Source organism: Salmo salar, chromosome 09 (genome assembly GCF_965601325.2).
Source record: "Salmo salar chromosome 09, fSalSal1, whole genome shotgun sequence".
Lineage (NCBI taxonomy): Eukaryota > Metazoa > Chordata > Actinopteri > Salmoniformes > Salmonidae > Salmo > Salmo salar.
In genome coordinates, this window is record NC_138299.1 from 120,308,402 (window position 1) to 120,328,590 (window position 20,189).

Sequence of the window (20,189 nt, forward strand, 5' to 3'; positions counted from 1 at the left end):
TTCAACTATGACAGACAAAATGAGAAAAAAAATCCTGAAAATCACATTGTAGGATTTTTAATGAATTTATTTGCAAATTATGGTGGAAAATAAGTATTTACAGGCCTCTCTCATCTTTTTAAGTGGGAGAACTTGCACAATTGGTGGCTGACTAAATACTTTTTTGCCCCACTGTAGATAGGTAGCCAAATGGTTAGAATGTTGGTCTAGTAACTGGAAGATTGCAAGATTGAATCCCTGAGCTGACAAGGTAAAAAACTGTCGTTCTGCCCCTGAACAAGGCAGTTAACCCACTGTTCCTAGGTTGTCATTGAAACATAGAATTTGTTCTTAACTGACCTGCCTAGTTAAATAAAGTTAAACTAAAGAAAACATTGAGCAGTTTATATTCTATTCCAAAAATATTATCATTAAACTTAAACAATTATATTAATTCAGGTTTAATGTCATATCATCATATTATATTTAATGTAATTTCATGTCTTGTCGTAGGCCTGTCAATGTTTGGTCTAATAATTCTCAGATCTAGCTCCATATACTACAGGCACAAACCCTTATCTGTGCCTGCCATCGCGTGGCCAGCTATTGCAACTAAATACAATGCAGAGCTGCCAACGCTCACGCACTGACCGTGAGACACACGCATTTAACCCTCACACGGCACACCTCATATCTCACGCATTAAAAACGACTGCTTTTATTTTTATAAATCCATTGTATAGTGCGTGAACTTTTCAAGTGTAGGCTACTTCAAATCGTTATGAAATCGGAGCATCTGCGACTGGAACCTGTATCGTTGTCCTGTCCTTCCATAGCAGTGTGAACCGCGGCACATTGAAGCATATGATTGGTCTAGTTATGTAAGGGACCAAGAGGATTGGATGCGCGTTTTAATGAAACGCCCCTCAAGATTAGAGTGGCGCTGAATGGAGAGATAAAACGTTCTCCGCTGAGTTTATAAAACTGTAAAAAGAGTAGCACGGTAGCGCTGTTTTATGTACAATTTTGTCAACAAAATTAGGTGGCTTTTACTTCGTTCCAAATAGACTTTTGACAGCATGTACTAAAGTAGACATTCTTACCATATTTCTCCAATGTCAAACCAGTGTCTTGTTTGCAACAGCTGTTTGCAAATAATAAAATATTAGACATCCTTATGAATTTAAGCATGACACTTTCAAAAGTGACCTTTCCACTCAGACAGACGCCTGAGCAGAAAAATGTGACAGTATTGGAGGATTTGGCTAAACCAACATCTATGGATAGAATAATTGTGTTTGTCAAACAGGCAGGCCAACCACGTTTTTAATAGGAAGAAATAGGCTCCAATTCTATATGACAAAGGATCCAATTACATATGTAATTTTATGATTAGGCCAATAAAAATATTTAGTGCGTGCGTCCACATATAGGAGGTCCCTCACCGGGCAAAAATGAATTTTACTTTAACCCCATGCATCGGAGAGTTACAATGTTGCAATCACTATGCAGCCAGCTGCCGACAGTAGGAAACCAAGTTTCTTACTAATAATGTGACACCTGTTATCACACATGGCACGACCCCACATTTGTTACAATAAAATTACACTTTTATTTGACATATAATTTCATATTCCTGTAGAACTGTAAAAAGAGTGAGATAATTTGAGTTTTGGAAACAAGTGCTTTCATAAATGCATGGCGGGGCTCGTTTCGCTAGATCAGTGTAAAATAAGCTTTCTGTCAATGTATTTTTATTTTATTTTTTTAAACATGTATTTAACCAGCCAAGTCAGTTAAGAACAAATTCTTATTTACAATGACAGCCTACCCCGGCAAAACCCAGACGACGCTGGTGCAATTGTGCGCCACCCTATGGGACTCCCAAACACGGCAGTGACACCTCTATGCACTGAGATGCAGTGCATTAGACCACTGCGCCATTCGGGAGCCCAATGACACAGCCTTAACGAATTTCGTTTATTTGCATATCGAATTTGATTGTCGAACATCAGTTTCAGCATTTCTTCATTTCGTGGCCCGCCTGGAGTGGCCTCTTTCGCTGCTGTGGTGCTGCATTGCAGTCAGCGATATTTTCTCTCAGTAGCTGTCCATGATCCTGAAATCAAATAATCAGAGAGAGATTAGGATGTAGTCTATTTAAGTCTAAACAGTATATAACAAACAGGCGATAGATAATTAAGTAATCTTACAAATTACTCAGTGATAGAATTATTGAGAGTTTATGATCAACTCTTACCTTTTCAAAGACAAGTTGACTCGCCTGACCTTTCTGGAAGCAAAAGCATGCACTGCTTCTTGGAGTGTCACGCCCTGATCTGTTTCACCTGTCCTTGTGATTGTCTCCACCCCTCTCTAGCTGTTGCCTATTTTCCCCAGTGTATTTATCCCTGTGTTTCCTGTCTCTGTGCCAGTTTGTCTTGTATGTTAGTCAAGTCAACCAGCGTGTTTTTCCCGTACTCCTTTTGCTGTTCTCCTTTTGATAGTATTCCTGGTTTTGACCCCTGCCTGACTCTGAACTACTTTCAGAGGTGAGAAGTTTGAGTCTCCGGTATCCGGGAGAAAGGTGGCCAGCAAACTGCTTGTCAAAACTCCCGTAGTGTGGCAGACTACGCGATGGGCTTTTGCATGTTGGCCACCGAGAGTGCCTGGAATCTGGAGTCTCTTTTCGATACTTTTCTGCACAGATAATCTGAGGAAGTAAAGGATGAGCTAGCTGCTCTTAAGCCTATGTAGTTGGGGAGAACTAGGCTATGAGTTTGGGAGCGCTCACGGAGGATGAATAATAACTGTTGTCTGTACTGTGGAGGGGCAGGACATTTTATAGCTACCTGTCCTATTAGGAAACCCTTGTCCATAGTGGGTACCAGTACTATGGTGAGTCAGACCTGGAGTTCCCTAATTCCCATCACCTGCACACCCTTTTTTTTGTGCTTCTGTTGTGGGGAGACCAATCTAAGTCTCTGAGTGCTCATTGACTCTGGGGCTGATGAGAATCTTATGGATGCCACAATTGTTTCAGAGCTTGGTATTCCCTCTCAGCCTCTCTCTGTCCCCATGGATGCTAGGGCACTGGCACTGGATGGCCGCTCTATAGGGGAAGTCACCGATAGTACTGTGCTCGTTCAATTACGGGTTTCTGGTAACCACAGTGAGACCATACAGTTCCTCCTCATTGCATCTCCACTTGTTCTGGTTGTTTTGGGATTTTCCTGGCTCCAAAAGCACAATCCTGTGATTGACTGGACCACAAGCTCCATCCTGGGTTGGAGCCCATTTTGCCATTCCCACTGCCTTCAAGCAGCACAGCCTTCTCCTAGTCGTCTTCCTCATGATGTTAACAAGACTGTGGAGGTCTCTGCTATTCCCCACGGAATACCATGACCTCCTGGAAGTGTTTAGCAAGGCATGTGGGGTGGGGTTATATCCTTCCTGTTTGGCCCTGTCCGGGGGTATCATCGGATGGGGCCACAGTGTCTTCTGATCCCTCCTGTCTCAGCCTCCAGTATTTATGCTGCAGTAGTTTATGTGTCGGGGGGCTAGGGTCAGTCTGTTACATCTGGAGTATTTCTCTTGTCTTATCCGGTGTCCTGTGTGAATTTAAATATGCTCTCTCTAAATTCTCTCTTTCTGTCTTTCTCTCGGAGGACCTGAGCCCTAGGACCATGCCTCAGGACTACCTGGCATGATGACTCCTTGCTGTCCCCAGTCCATCTGGCCGTGCTGCTGCTCCAGTTTCAACTGTTCTGCCTGCGGCTATGGAACCCTGACCTGTTCACCGGACGTGCTTGTTGCACCCTCGACAACTACTATGATTATTATTATTTGACCATGCTGGTCATTTATGAACATTTTAACATCTTGACCATGTTCTGTTATAATATCCACCCTGCACAGCCAGAAGAGGACTGGCCACCCCTCATAGCCTGGTTCCTCTCTAGGTTTCTTCCTAGGTTTTTGGCCTTTCTAGAGAGTTTTTCCTAGGGAGTTTTTCCTAGCCACCGTGCTTCTTTCACATGCATTGCTTGCTGTTTGGGGTTTTAGGCTGGGTTTCGGTACAGCACTTTGAGATATCAGCTGATGTACGAAGGGCTATATAAATAAATTTGATTTGATGTGCTACTTCCCTTCCCCCGCACCGTCCTTATGATTGTGCCATTGATCTTCTCCCAGGCACTACACCACCTTTGGGTCAGTTGTACTCTCTGTCTGAGATCATTGCTATGGAGGAGTACATAGAAGAGTCTCTGGCCACTGGGACGTCCGTCCATCTGTATCTCATGCCGGTGCAGGGTTTTTCTTTGTTGAGAAGAAGGACAAGACCCTGCGCCCGTGCATTAACTACTGGGGACTTAACGATATCACTGTCAAAAAATCATTACCCCCTACCTCTCCTCGGCGTTGAACTTCTCCAGGGGGCTACCATGTTTTCCAAGTTGGACCTTCGGAATGCCTACCACCTGGTTCGGAAATGCGAGGGGATGAGTGAAAGACAGCCTTCAACACAGCCAGTGGACATTATGAGTATCATGCCATTTGGACTCACCAACGCCCCCGCTGTCTTCCAGGCTTTGGTCAATGATGTGCTTTGGGACATGCTAAACCGGTTTGTGTTCGTTTACCTGGATGACATCCTGTTTTTTTCCTGATCTGCCCAAGACCATGTACTCCATGTCAGACGGGTCCTTCGGCACCTCCGGGAGAACCAATTGTTCGTGAAAGCCGAGAAGTGAGTTCCACCACTCTTCTATCACCTTTCTGGGATATGTCATTGCTGAAGGCAATATTCAGATGGATCCTGGAAAGGTGAAGGCAGTGGTGGATTGGCCTCAACCAACGTCCAGGGTGCAGTTGCAATGGTTTCTTGGGTTTGCAAACTTCTACCGCCGTTTCATTAGGGATTACAGCATCCTGGCGGTCCCCCTCTCGGCACTCACCCACCTAAGGTACCGTTCACTTGGTCTCCAGCTGTCGACAAAGCCTTTGTGGACCTGAAGCATCGGTTCATAACAGCATGTGGGTGCTTCGGATGTTGGAGTGGGGGCCATCCTGTCCCAGCGACCTGCCCAGGACCTGAAGCTTCATCCCTGTGCCTTCCTGTCCCATCGTCTCAATCCTGCTGAGAGGAACTACGATGTTGGCAACCGAAAACTCCTGACGTTGGAGGAGTGGAGGCACTGGCTGGAAGGAGCAGAACAGCCATTCCTGGCCTGGACCGACCATAACTTGGAATATCTCCGTTCAGCCAAGCGCCTCAACTCAAGGCAGGCTCGGTGGGCCCTCCTGTTTCCCAGATTCAACTTTACCATTTCCTACCGTCCAGGGTCTAAAAATGTGAAGCCTGATGCTCTCTCCCGCCTATACAGTTCCTCTGGTACACCCTCGACTTCTGAAACCATTCTCCCTACCTCATGCCTTGCTGCCACTGTGGATTGGGGTATTGAGAACCTGATTTGCGAAGCTCAACGCTCCCAGCCTGAACCTGAAGGGGGCTGTTTGTCCCTAACCCAGTCTGGTCCCGGGTCCTGGAATGGGCTTATTCCTCCAGGCTGACCTGTCATCCAGGGTCCCGTCGTACACTAGCCTTCCTTCAACAACTTTTCTGGTGGCCCACAATGGTCCCTGACGTCTCTGCCTTCGTCACCACATGCACTGTGTGTACTCGAAACAAGACTCCACGGCAAGCTCCTTCTGGCCTCCTGCAGCCACTACCGGTTCCTCATCGTCCCTGGTCTCATATCTCTAGACTTTGTCACTGGGCTCCCTCCGTCTGATGGCAACACTGTCATTCTGACGGTAGTCGACCAGTTCTCCAAGGCCGCCCATTTCATCCCTCTCCCCAAACGAACTTCTGCAAGGGGACAGCCCATCCGGATTCCATCCCCAAACTAACGATTAGTCAGAACAAGCCAACCAAGACCTGGAGACCACCTTAAGGTGCCTGGTCTCAACTAACCCCGCTACCTGGAGCCGTCAACTGGTCTGGGTGGAGTATGCCCGGAACACTCTTCCCAGTTCTGCCACGGAACTCTTCCCCTTTCGAGTGCTCCATGGGGTATCAGCCTCCACTCTTCCCTGAACAAGAGCAGGAGGTCAGCGTAACCTCGGCCCAGATGTTTGTCCGCCGCTGTCGACGTACCTGGAGAAGAGCCAGGGTGGTTAATCTGAGTCCAGGTCCCAGATAGTAGGGTGCCTGCTGGCATTGTTTGAAGGTGTGTCCACCCAGAGAGCTGTCATCATCGGTGGAAGTGGATGGCTCGGACTCCTCTGTTTAGCCCTCTTTGCTGCTAGAATCATTGAACGAGGGCTCATCCATCTCAGCGACTGAACGGCCTGTCTTAGGAGGCATGTTGTTCTACACACTGGCTGATGAACATTGCTGCATGAAGCAAATCTCTTTGGTTTAGAGATTGTGGTGCTTTTCTCTTTCGTTTTTTAAAAAGATTCGCTTCCTGATAGTTTTTGTCTCTTAGACATGGTAGAAAATTTGGTTTCAGATCTCTATAGCTTACTTTTACCAGAAATGATTTCCTCTAGTAGCTTGCTAACGTTAACAGGCTAGGTTCGGCTACAGCCTTAATTACTGATCTAAACAGGATAGGTTAGGCTACTGCCTTAATCACTAATCGTCTTTGTCACGCACAAACATTAAAAAAACAACACAATAGTTTAATTGGCACATTTATGTTTCACAGTTGAATAATCCCGTAAAAATACACACATAGCTACCAAGGATAGTGGGAATGGGGGAGGGGGCAAACTGCAGTAACGGCTATGAGCTGGCGGCTGGGGCGCCACCGACAGTGTAGTAGACAATAAGGGGCGCCGGAGGGTGGCAGCCAATTTCCAAAATGTCGCCATAGTCGACCGCCTAATCTTGCCTAATGGGAGGGCCGGCCCTGGTCCCCTCATTTTGTGATTGGCATTTAGGATGTGACAATCAAAAGGGAGCAGACAGACCTACTGTCTGTTTTAGCAGGGAAGTTTGGTAGGGTGACCTGATTTGTAACTATAAAAATAATTTGCAAAACAGATTGTGAACCCAAAAGTGTACATTTGATTCTAGAGTGGGGGGAAAATAAATATAACAACTATTTGGTTAGGGTGTAGGGGCAAATCTGTCATCAGGATATTTTATTATTATCAATTTACTTTATTTAGTCTGATCAGTTGAACAATTCTCATTCTTAACAAAGGGCTAAAATAAAGGGTAATTTGTCTGGTGAGTCAGCAAGAAGACTACTGTTATTTACCACACTTACAGTATTTTATTCCACATCTTCACAATTTTACCAATGTCTGATATGCCTACTTGTGTCTTTGAAATGAAATATATGAGGCTATTTATTTTTTGCAGCCATTCATGGACAGTTTTGAATAAGTCCTAAAATAACTTTAGATATTCATTGCTCCGGGCCATTTTAGTATTGTGCACATGCTAGGCAGAGATGGTAGGGGGACTCACAACTCATAAACACATCATATATTGTGTCTATGTAGAGTAAGATGATGGAAAGGATTTTCAACTAGTTGGCATATACCACCTGAATACTGATATTCATTTGATCTTTTTTTTTAAGGTTGGGGGATTGAGAAATTAATTGTTATTTCAAGAACATTTTCAAGCACACATTGGGAAACATAGATCAGGGGTGGACAACCCTCCTGGAGAGCAAGCAGGGTTTTCTTCCAGTCCTATTTAAAGTTCACCAAAATTACAAAATGTTTGTGTCCTTACCTTGAAAGCAGTCTATGGACAAGGAAATGCAATCTATGATTTGGTTACCCACTGACATCAACCCTTTAATATGAGTATTTCCTGTGCAGAGCATTCCCACTGGCCTTCCCACTGTTTCTCCCATTTGCCTGTCTCCCCATCTAATTGCATTACTGTCTGAATAAAGTGTCAAACCACCGTCAAAAATATTAGCATACTTTACATTTTATCCCCAAAAATCTCAAAGTAACAAAGTCGTCGAATTTTGAGTTTTCATTTAATGTTCAAAGCATTCTGAATCACTAATAATAATTGCTGTCCATAGACAAAATTCTTGACCAATTTGTTAAGAGACTGGATTCAATATACTTTCGTTACTCACCAAAATAAAGAAACTGTTTAGCATGACAAGGAGTGGAATGTTAACTCAAATGCTCTCTGATTACTCTGATTATGCTATAGAGATCCTATTAAATTAAGTATTCTACTTTCCAAATATATGGATTATGCCCTGAAAAATCACGTAATGACGTATACATTTACCCGTCATAACGTAAGTGCGTGGTTGTGTTGTTGGAGGAGGAAGGGGAAACGGTGTGGCGAAGTCAGAAATCTAAAGGGAGGTGTAATTGCTACTTTAAAAAACACGAAAAACAACACAACATCCTTCACATACGGTACGAAGAAACCAACTAAGAAAAGCCGTCTAAGTCCATCGTTTTTAAAGCGGGGGCCGACATGTCTGAAACATACGGTACGTTTACTTAGCCTGCCAGCTAGCTAGCTAGCCAAAGATGGTGGATAAATGAAGATAGTTCGCTCAGGCTGTTTATAGTTGAACAAAAATGATCAGTTCCGGTCTACTTAATGGGGTGGGTCTCCTATAGACACAAATGGAATAGCAGCTGGAGCTCGTTTACTTAGTTCGTTGATTAAACCAGAAAAAACAGCGAGTGGGCTGTCTCGCTTCCTCATCCGTCTCTGAGCTAGGAAGCTAACGTTACGTGTATAACTTCTGCTGTACCTGCTTGGGTCATGACGCTTGTTTGTGTTTGCAGATGCATTCAGCACCGTCATTTCCACTAGGTGTCTTGAAAGTGGGTAGAGAGAAGCGTGGTGTGCTTCCTAAAAGCGTCAAGAAGTAGCTTTTGGACACAACATCTGGAGTCTTTGTATTGTTTGGGACTCGCAGAGGGAGTTGTGAAGTTGGTCAAGTAACTTATCAAAAAATTGGCATAACTAACTTGGGTGGCTAGTTTACGGTAATAAGCGTAGTAATCACTAGAAGCTTTATTTGCAGTCGTTTGGCTTAATTTAACCGACCCCCTTCAGATTTAGCTAGCTAGCCACGTGTCCTTGGGATTTAAAATTTGGAAGTGGTGGGGTTAGCTAACATGTCAAGTTATGCAGTGTTGCCTTTTGCTAACGACCTGTCATGTATCTATCACAGGGCTAGTCAACCATATTTCTGGAGAGTTAAAATCCTGTAGGTTTTCACTCCAAACCTTAATCTAGTGTACCTGATTTATAATAATTAGCTGGTTGATAAACTCAATCAGGTTAGTTACAACTGGGGTTGAAGTGAAAACTTACTGAAGGGTAGCTCTCCAGGAACAGGGTTGGAGAGCCTAATCTGATGCTGTTGCATTGACTCCACAGCCCCAGGGGCCAGATAACAACATCCTCATCACTAGCTTGTTACATTTTTCTTCAGATGAGATCTTATCTGGAATTACATGATTAGTCAGATGTAATATAGTAGCTAGTTCGATTAAAACGTTTACTTGCTTTGCAAGAAGAACGATTTCCCAAATATCCCAGTTTTACATGGGAACATCTGAAATCACTCTAAATGCAGAAAATCGGCAATCAAAATAAATGTTCTACCACGTTATTTTTGGGAAGCATACTTAATTCTGAGTTCGGACATATAAAGTTTGTGTGTGAACTACTTCTAAGACGCATACGTTAAGTTGTTCCGAACACACTTCACTTGCGCTAAAGAGGGAGGCTCGTTCAGCTGGTGCTAGCAGATGCTCAGATCAAATACACTGCTGGAACACATATTAAGGTGTTTATATGTCCTAATAATTTGAAAGATTCTTCAGAAAACCAGGTGTTTTAATCGGTGTATGCTTACTTCGATTTTGACCTTACACCGATTTAAGATGAGCAGAGTTAGGCGTTTACATTACTATTGCATAATCTGCCTTCTGACATCAGTTTAATATCAAATTATTTGTGTGCATGTAAACACTAATTTTTAAGAGGTTTCAAAGCCTGACTGGTTTTCAGAACGGTAGAAATCCCAAAACAAACATCTTTTGTCGTGTGCGTGCATGTTTACATGAGCTGTGTATGTGCGGGGGGCATGTATGCTAGCTTGACTTGTAAGGTAGAATGGGGATTCTGTTAATTCTATTCCACATTAATCCAACCTCCTGAATGTAAACTCTTCTCATGTCATTTTTAAAAAACTACAATGTAACCTACATCTTTTAAAATCAAAACAAGGTAAGTGTTTGTTGGCCCATTTACATATACAATTCTATGGGGGCCAATCCAAGACATTTACATTGGTTTGTTAGTAACAAACCAATCTTTTTATTCTCACCAATGGAAAAATTGCAGTGTTATCTTCCTTTGACCACTCTCTTGGAATCTTTATTCTTAAATATTAATTTGAACTTTGTAAGCATGCTTTGGACATGGTGTCCAGTGGTAGCTAAGTGTTGTTTTACTGTAGCCAGGCCTATTCATTTTCTTATGGTGTGGCTGTGGTGAATGGATTGGTTTTTGCCTCAGCACACCATGCATACTCTCCTCTCTACTGTTGCAGCTTGCTCGACCCCCTGCTGACACGTCTCTCTCCATCTGTCTCCCTCACTCGATAATTATGTAGTCTTTCCTTGCTCTCTTCTGTTTCTGTCTCTCTGAAATGCTACACCAGCAGGTCAACATTAGAAGTGGAGTGCTCTACACTAATGTTATATAGACGACAGCTGTAATAGTCTTCATTGATTTCCTGATTGGCTTTTTTCCCCTTACTACTAGAAGGGATAAAGGAGGGTAGAACAACAGTGTCACAGGGGAGCCACGTGACTACACAAAGCAGACTGTAACATAAGCTGCATTCACTAATTCACTTTGGCATGTAAAGTACAGTAGGAATGGGCCTGCTTTACACAAAACATCACACAGTCTTACGGTTAGGTGAGAGGCTGACTTAGTGTGTGTACACACACACACACACACACACACACACGGATGAAGCCCAGCACTGTAAGAGATTATATGGCTTGGCTCCAGAGGTAACACAGGGGTCTCATTCAGAGCAGGTGGACTGAAGGGCAGACTGTAGAACAGGTGTGTGTGAGGTCGTGCTCTTATTCCTGCCAAAACCTACCAACTGTTTACTATCGCTTATACACAACAAAATTATTGTTGTTATTATGGTGTAAATACAATATGACTCAACTACTTCTAGACAGGCTTTTTCCATCCGTCACATTCGCACACAGGTTGTCATTGATAAGTGTGGCCGCTGAGAGACAGAAAACAAGGTGTGATAAGGCCTTTAGTGGGTACCTACCTTGCTATGAATGTGGCCTCAAGGTTATGTTGGTTGAGTAAACAACACACACACACTAGTATACATAGGCCATGGTTGATTTATGGGTTGGAGAAGAGCTGGCTGCAGGAGAACTGTGTTTTAAATGTCACAGAAGAACAAAGGATCAATCTCATCCCCTGCGCTTTCCTTTCATCAGTAATTTACTCCAGTTGCCATATTGACTCTGTATTTGACTGGCCTGCTTTGGCACAGTGGCACATGTAGCCTAGCTGATTAGCTTACAAGCAGCAGAGTGGTAAATAGCATCCAATCTGCAAATCAGTCAGAAAGTTGAGGAGAAAAGTTTGGCACTGACAGAGTTGGAAATGTAATTGAAATAACAAGGCTTGAAACTCAGTGAGGGGCCATGCCTCCTGTGTGTTTCTCCTGCAGCCTGACTCACTCCAGTGTGTGAGAGAGAGACTTATGGATGCTGCACTCTATGCCACTGCTGCCCCTGTCCACACACAGCCAGCCTCTCCCGCTTCAATTCCCCATTGTTCCTTGTATGGCTTGGTGGAACCCTGGGCTGCGCATGCAAATTGCCATTGCCCTATCTGTGGTCACAGCACAAAGACCATCTTTGGACCGCTCTCTGTCCCACACATCAGGGCCTCAGCCAGATGGTCATGTGCGTAGGACGGGTCAAGTACCAGACCCGGTCCAACACATCACCAGAACTTTGCAGCTGCCCAGTGTAACCCATCTATATTGTGCAGATGTACTCGGGCCGGTTGGCTATGCATAGAGTGTTTGTGAATAGACTGCCTCCATTCCTATACACTTGCCGTCAAGTAGCCAGCTCAGTGTTTCCACTAGGATCTTTTTCAGCAGCGGTGTCAAAGATAGAGGAGGGGTAGTGGGTGTGGCAAATGTTCTATGAGATTGAGGTCAGGGCTTTGTGATGGCTACTCCAATACCTTGACTTTGTTGTCCTTAAGCCATTTTGCCACAACTTTGGAAGTATGCTTGGGGTCATTGTCCATTTGGAAGACCCATTTGCAACCAAGCTTTAACTTCCTGACGGATGTCTTGAGATGTTGCTTCGATATGTCCACATAATTTTCCTACCTCATGATGCCATCTATTTTGTGAAGTGCACCAGTCCCTCCTGCAGCAATGCACCCCCACAACATGATGCTACCACCCCCGTGCTTCACGGTTGGGATGGTGTTCTTTGGCTTGCAAGCGTCCCCCTTTTTCCACCAAACATAACGATGGTCATTATGGCCAAACAGTTCTATTTTTGTTTCATCAGACCAGAGGACATTTCTCCAAAAAGTACAATCTTTGTCCCCATGTGCAGTTGCAAACCGTAGTCTGGCTTTTTATGGTGGTTTTGGAGCAGTGGCTTCTTTCTTGCTGAGCGGCCTTTCAGGTTATGTCGACATAGGACTTGTTTTACTGTAGATATAGATACTTTTGTACCTGTTTCCTCCAGCATCTTCACAAGGTCATTTGCTGTTGTTCTGGGATTAATTTGCACTTTTTTTCCGCACCAAGGTACGTTTATCTCTGAGACAGAACATGTCTCCTTCCTGAGCGGTATGACGGCTGCGTGTTCCCATGGTTTTTATACTTGCGTACTATTGTTTGTACAGATGAACGTGGTACCTTCAGGCGTTTGGAAATTGCTCCCAAGGATGAACCAGACTTGTGGAGGTCTCCAATTTTTGCTCTGAGGTCTTGGCTGATTTCTTTGGATTTTCCCATGATGTCAAGCAAAGAGGCACTGAGTTTGAAGGTAGGCTTTGAAGTATATCCACAGGTACACCTCCAATTGACTCTAATGATGTCAATTAGCCTGTCAGAAGCTTCTAAAGCCATAATACCATTTTCTGGAATTTTCCAAGCTGTTTAAAGGCACAGTCAACTTAGTGTATGTAAACTTCTGACCCACTGGAATAGTGATACAGTGAATTATAAGTGAAATAATCTGTCTGTAAACAATTGTTGGAAAATGACTTGTCATGCACAAAGTAGATGTCCTAACCGACTTGCCAAAACTATAGTTTGTTAACAAGAAATTTGTGGAGTGGTTGAAAAATGAGTTTTAATGACTCCAACCTAAGTGTATGTAAACTTCTGACTTCAACTGTATATCTACATAGGCATACAGAGGCCCATTATCAGCAACCATCACTCCTGTGTTCCAATGGCACGTTGTTAGCTAATCGAAGTTTGTCATTTTAAAAGGCTAATTGATCATTAGAAAACCCTTTTGCAATTATGTTAGCACAACTGAAAACTGTTGTCCTGATTTAAAGAAGCAATAAAACTGGCCTTCTAGTTGAGTATCTGGAGCATCAGCATTTGTGGGTTCGATTACAGGCTCAAAATGGCCAGAAACAAAGAACTTTCTTCTGAAACTCGTCAGTCTATTTTTGTTCTGAGAAATGAAGGCTATTCCATGCGAGAAACTGCCACCGAACTGAAGATCTCGTGCAACGCTGTGTACTACTCCCTTCACAGAACATCGCTAACTGGCTCTAACCAGAATAGAAAGAGAAGTGGGAGGCCCCGGTGTCACAACTGAGCAAGAGAACAAGTACATTAGAGGTTCTAGTTTGAGAAATAGATGCCTCACAAGTCCTCAACTGGCAGCTTCATTAAATAGTTCCCGCAAAACACCAGTCTCAACGTCAACCGTGAAGAGGCGACTCCGGGATGCTGGCCTTCTAGGCAGAGTTGCAAAGAAATAGCCATATCTCAGACTGGCCAATAAAAGATTAAGATGTGCAAAAGAACAGACACTGGACAGAGGAACTCTGCCTAGAAGGCCAGCATCCCGGAGTCGTTTCTTCACTGTTGACGTTGAGACTATCACTGATGCTATCTGTCGCGTACACCCTGAGACAAGCCATACCAAACAGATAAGCTTGGTTTTTCATTGAGGTAAATCGGGGTTAGTTCCAAAGCCTGAGGAGACCGACAGGATGATACAACTCAATCTCTCTCAAAGCGAGGAGCGATGACCTACGGGGTCACCTGTCAGTGGTTGACAACACAACGTCTCTCATGGTTAGTTTTAGAAGTCTCTTACCCCGTCCTCCTTTAGCTCGTCGCTTAGCAAATTAGCGTCAATGTTTACATGCCATCACACTCACACGCAAGGTAGTGATTAGCCAGCTAATTTGGGACCATTGGCAGCTCTGTTGACAGGGAGCAGCTCACAGTCACAGGGAGACTTAAGGATTGGTCTCAACAGTTTGAGCTGCTGGTGTTGTATTGATTTCTGTCCCCGCTCTCTCTCATTTCAGACTTCCTGTTTAAGTTCCTGGTGATTGGCAGTGCTGGGACAGGGAAATCTTGCCTCCTGCACCAGTTCATTGAGACCAAGTGTAAGTAGTACCAATGCTGGTCTCCCCTTGTCCTGCAAGTAAACGACACCCACATGCATTGTTTATGCACGATAATATAGAAACGTTACGTGCATCTCTGCACACTGACCCGCACATACATACAGTGCATTTGGAAGGTATTCAGACCCCTTGACTTTTTCCCACATTTTGTTACGTTACAGCCTTATTCTAAAATGGGTTAAATAGTTTTTTCCCCTCAACAAAATGTGGAAAATGTCTAGGAGTCTAAATACTTTCCGAATGCATGTCCACACACACACACACACACACACACACACACACACACACACACACACACACACACACACACAGATGTGTAAATGAGATTAAGACCTCTAACTCCCAGTGCTGTCAGTAGTGTGAGAGAAGGGCTTTGACTGTGTTAATATCTGGACCTGGGAGAGGCAGTAGCTCCCCAACCCTCTGGTATGCTGAAGAGGCTTCTGAAGAGGCTTCTGAAGAGGCTTCTGAAGAGGCTTCTGAAGAGGCTTCTGAAGAGGCTTCTGAAGAGGCTTCTGAAGAGGATTCTGAAGCTAACTGTTCTGGTCTTTAAACAAGCACAACGCACCAGCACAATATAGATCAGCACTGTGACTCTGGGAATTAACCAGGAAATGTTTCTGTGAAGTCTTGGCAACTTAGGCCTAATAACTAGGCAGTCACACTATTAGGTGTTTTACCTTTCAGTCAAGGTTGTCTTTCACAAACCAGCCATCTGGAAAAACCGACATATTTGAATAAAATATATAGGAGACAAACAGTACAGTGATGGTTGTGGCTTCTCTCCTGGTCTGTCTCTGGCTGTGCAGTCAAGCAGGACTCCAACCACACCATCGGGGTTGAGTTTGGTTCCAGGGTGGTCAACGTCGGGGGTAAGACGGTTAAACTACAGATCTGGGACACAGCCGGACAGGAGCGCTTCAGGTAATGACCTCCGATTGGTTACCCAGAGGGGCCGTTACCTCTGACCCGTGCTCTCATTGGTTGACAGATTGTATTCTGGTTCTGTAATTGGTTAACGGTGCTGTCTGTCTGCCCTCCCCCAGGTCTGTGACTCGCAGCTACTACCGCGGAGCGGCAGGGGCGCTGCTTGTATATGATATTACAAGGTAGGTCAGCCTATGATAGACCCATGAGAAAAGCACGTTGGTTTCACTGGTCGCTCGTACACACACAGAGGACGTGGGAGTCGGCATAGACAGAGCACAGAGAGACCGAATAGAGATGTTGAATTTCAACAGGCCCATGGAGAGTGGGTCAGGAGCACGGAGTCAGAGATAGACGAGGTGTATGGCAGCACCAAGCCAAGGGTTTTTATTTAGTCAGCCCAGAGTTGCCATGTTGCATCATCAAGATGGAGTGAATTGTGTAATGTTAGGTGACAGAGCTTTAATAAAGTGTGTGATGCAGAGTGACAGTGCTGTAATAAAGTGGTGTCTCCAGGCAGGCGGCAGCAGCCCGGAAAGCAAAACTCCATTAGACAGAGTGTCAACTGAGCGAGAGAGAGAAGGACGGGAGTGTGGAATAGAGAGAGCAGGGAGGGGGAGAGAATATGTTGGAGAGGGAGAGAGATGGAAGCAAAGTGTGGGAGGAAGGGAGAGAAGAGGGAGCCGTGTTCAGGTCAAAGGAATAGAAAGAGAGGAGACCGAAAAGCGTGTGGTGTGAGAGCTACACCGAGGCAGAGGGGTCGTCATCGCTTAGCTCTATGCTGACGTCATGGTTCAGCCGCCTCACTGCAGCTGTGGGACAGTAGTCTGACCCCTTCTGCTCACTGTTCTCACATTGCCATGGACACCAGCATGCGGTCACCATGGTGATGGGTGATTTCACCCCCACCCCCCCAAAAAAATAGTTTCTAGGAGGTGGGAGCTGGTAATCAGACTCCATCTGTCCTTGAAGAGGGGAAAGGCAGGGATGATTTTCTGTACTTCCTTTCTCATTTGGAGCAAAAATAACATTAGCCCAGAGGTATATATTGAAAAGTGTACGTTTTGAAAACTGCTAATATTCTCAATGTCTATCATCTCTACCTCCTAAATTCTTCTTGTATTTGACCTCTTATGTTGTAAGGAACGCACAATTAAATATACTGATTTTTCAAAAGTACTATCCCATCCTACTGAACATTCCTGTCCTAATGAAATGCTTCATGCGATTTAACTCAGTTTTCCCCTCGTCTGTATCTGTCTGTCGTGTCTATCTGGCGTGTCTCTGTCCTCTAGTCGGGAGACATACAACGCCCTGACCAACTGGCTGACAGACGCACGGACGCTGGCCAGCCCCAACATCGTCATCATCCTGTGTGGGAATAAGAAGGACCTGGATGCGGACCGAGAGGTCACCTTCCTCGAGGCGTCCCGCTTCGCACAGGAGAATGGTAACTGTCCGTCTCTCCTCACCCCTACTCAGGCCATTTCCCCTCCCTCTCATTTCATAACTGTCTCTCCCCCTTCCTGTTCTCACTCCATCGCTCCCCTTTTCGGGCAACTCTCTATTCTAAGATAGTAGTTTCCATCAGCTTTTAGGCCTGTATTAGTTTTCCTAGGGAGTGAGGGAGTACTGACTGTGTTGACTGTTACAGAGCTGATGTTCCTGGAGACCAGTGCTCTGACAGGGGAGAACGTGGAGGAGGCCTTCCTCAAAACTGCCCGCACCATCCTCAACAAGATGGAGTCAGGTAAGAAAACGGTACATGTGTTTACTTCTGAGATGTGTGTGTGCTAAAACGGTGTATCTGTTTGATTTTGTTCATACAATCATATGTTGAGCGTGTATGTGGATGTCTGTGTGTTTGCTCATGTTGTTTACACCTGTGTGTGTGTGTGTGTATTGTGTGTCCTTGTCTTTCTTCGTATATGTGTGTCAGGTGAGTTGGACCCAGAGCGGATGGGTTCAGGTATCCAGTATGGAGATTCTTCTCTGAGGCAGCTGAGACAGCCCAGAGGTTCCACCTCACAGATCAAGCAGCAATGTAACTGCTAGGGGCCGGACCCCCACCCTCACCCTTCAACCCCACACTCACAGGACACCCCCTAAAGGTCAGTAGACTGCCATGCTATGCTTCGATTAAATGTGGCTTTAGAGAATAATTTGATACAAAATATATAAACATTTCTATCCCTCTCAGCTCTAGGTGTTTTGGGATGTGCAGGACTCCCCCCCCCTCTCCCTTCTGCAACCCCTTACACACTTACAGCATACCTGGACCAGTCACCATGGAGATGACCTGCAACCCCTGACCATTGGTAAGAGTATATACTTCCTGCCAAGGGAGTTTCCTCGGTCCTAGGCCGGGAGACCCTGTGGTGTGAACTGTGCTGGGAACATAAGACAGTCAATATCTGGGATGACTGTCAGGGTCAGGGGTTGTGTGTAGGGGATGTTCCGTTTTTACCCTTTTGTTGTTTTTATCAACACACGCTTGCATGCACGCACACATACACACCACCTGTAACTGAAAGTTCATGAAGGATGAATTGCAAAACACACATGGTCAACTTCCTCATTCATACGCAGCCTGTTAGACTGCACTATCAGGTTGTTTGACAGTTGAAGTTCTTGTGTTTTACCCATCACTCTCTATTATTATTATTATTATTATTATATTTCTTATCAGCTGAATTTAACCTTTGTTTGCACTGAGCACTACTTCTTATCAAGCCTGCTATTCACCTTCTGATAACCAGGCAAACCTAAGTCTACCCAAACTTGACTACTCTGCAACCCGAAAAGAGCCGTTTACCACCAACACCCAAGCATGAGCTGGTTGTTGGGTCAGTTGTGAATGCTTCCTCAATTATTGTCCAATCTTTTCCCCTGATTGTTCTCCTGGCTTCAGATGTACACATGTCACTGATTCCACCGGTCGAAATGTTACCACATGTAACTTGACTTTGGGTAAAAATGGCATTGATTCTAATCTAACGGACAACTTCTCCAAGGTTTGATTTCAATTAATGAAATTTATCAAGTGGAGTAGAGAAATGCTTGACGTTGTGGATGTATACAGTCCCCTCAACGCCACCCTCCCCCCCAAATTGTCATTACTAGCACTTCCCAAAGGGAAATCGATTCAGGCACTCAAAGGCCTGCGGGTCATGTCCATTGCACAAGGATGAGTAAGGTTTCAGTTCAGTCTTCTCTTATGGTTTTCCAAAGGACCCCAATGACCACTTGTTGTTCCCCATTATCAGCTGCATATCTAATGTCATATCTAATGCTTGCCTTTGCCATGTAAGGGTTACACTCTGTCTCAATCTCAGGCTCTATCGCGCCCTGGGGGTGGGGAGGTTATCTCTGAGAATGTAAGCCCATCTCTGCCCTCTTCATTTCTCTGCTGCTCTGAGTTCACATCTAAAGACCGGTCACAGGAAGCTAGACTGGTTTCAGTGTCACTAGTGGGAAATATTCAGGTTACACGGCCAGGCTGCAGTCTGTAGCATTCAACTGCACTTCTTGTTTTTACATGTCTTACATCTTGTCTTACATCTTGCCTCTTCCACCTATCATTTTCTGACTGTCATATAGAATCAGGTTATGAAAGACAAACATTTAGAATTTCAGGCCCTTACCTAGGGCCCTTATGCACCCTTACCTAATTCCTAAGCAATGCTACTGTTTGGACTCCACTAAGAGCAGTTTATCTGTTACACTGAACCAGCCTTGAGAAGATGGCTATCAAAATGCCACTGTGACATCATCAACCTGAGAAAGACTGGTCCCATTTTGTGTAAACAAACGTTTTTTTTTAAGTCTGCTTTGTTACTTTTCTTTCTTTCTCCTCTGCAAGTGCACTTTTACGTGAGATTGTTTTGTTTATATACTGTATCTATAGAATTGTACAAATTGAAATATATACTGTAATAAAGAGCAATTGGAGAGGTAATCATTCCTTACTAAAGAACAACTGAGATTTTGTCCTTTCTCTCCCGGTATCGACTGACTGACCCAAGCCTCCTGTTCTATTCTCCCTCTCCAGGGTTGTGGTAAAATGATTCACTCTGTCAATTTTTTTGGGACTCGTTGTTTGTAGCTTCCTGCTGCCGTTGTAGGGGTGATGTAACACTTGGCAATTACTGTGACTTCCTGAGCCCGGGTGAGTGTGCAGACCCACAGACTGACGGCAATCAGTCAGGTCTCACAACAGTAGTGATGCACTCCATGCTGCTTGACCCTAAGACCATTGAACCGTGGCCTCAATAATGTCTTGTGTATTCTATCGTAAGCACTTAATCACATGGCCATTAGCCTATAACTAACTTCCTTCAGTCTCCTGTCATTTCGAAACGGAGCAGAAACTCAGTTGTTGCTTAGTAACCAACGTGGTGGAATCATTTTAGGAACTACTGTACATCTGAATAATCTATGCTGTAAATACATTTTCAGATTGTGTTTGGCAGGGAAGGGTTGCTTGTTCGTTTTAAGATGTATTCTAAATAAACATAGCTTTTTAACTCTGTGGTGAATTAGATTTATTACAGATCATGTCTTGACGTGT

General features: G+C 44.4%; 1 protein-coding gene across 1 annotated transcript; it reads left to right on the forward strand.

The window, feature by feature from the left end:
* Positions 1–8,268: 8,268 nt before the first annotated feature.
* Positions 8,269–20,145, forward strand: LOC106612374 (RAB4B, member RAS oncogene family). The gene is made up of 8 exons (XM_014213454.3): positions 8,269–8,471; positions 14,591–14,671; positions 15,502–15,616; positions 15,739–15,801; positions 16,915–17,069; positions 17,274–17,369; positions 17,559–17,730; positions 17,820–20,145. The coding sequence occupies exons 1-7, from the start codon at positions 8,456–8,458 to the stop codon at positions 17,672–17,674; spliced, it is 642 nt and encodes a 213-aa protein (XP_014068929.1). The 5' UTR covers positions 8,269–8,455; the 3' UTR covers positions 17,675–17,730; positions 17,820–20,145.
* The last annotated feature ends 44 nt before the right edge of the window (positions 20,146–20,189 follow it).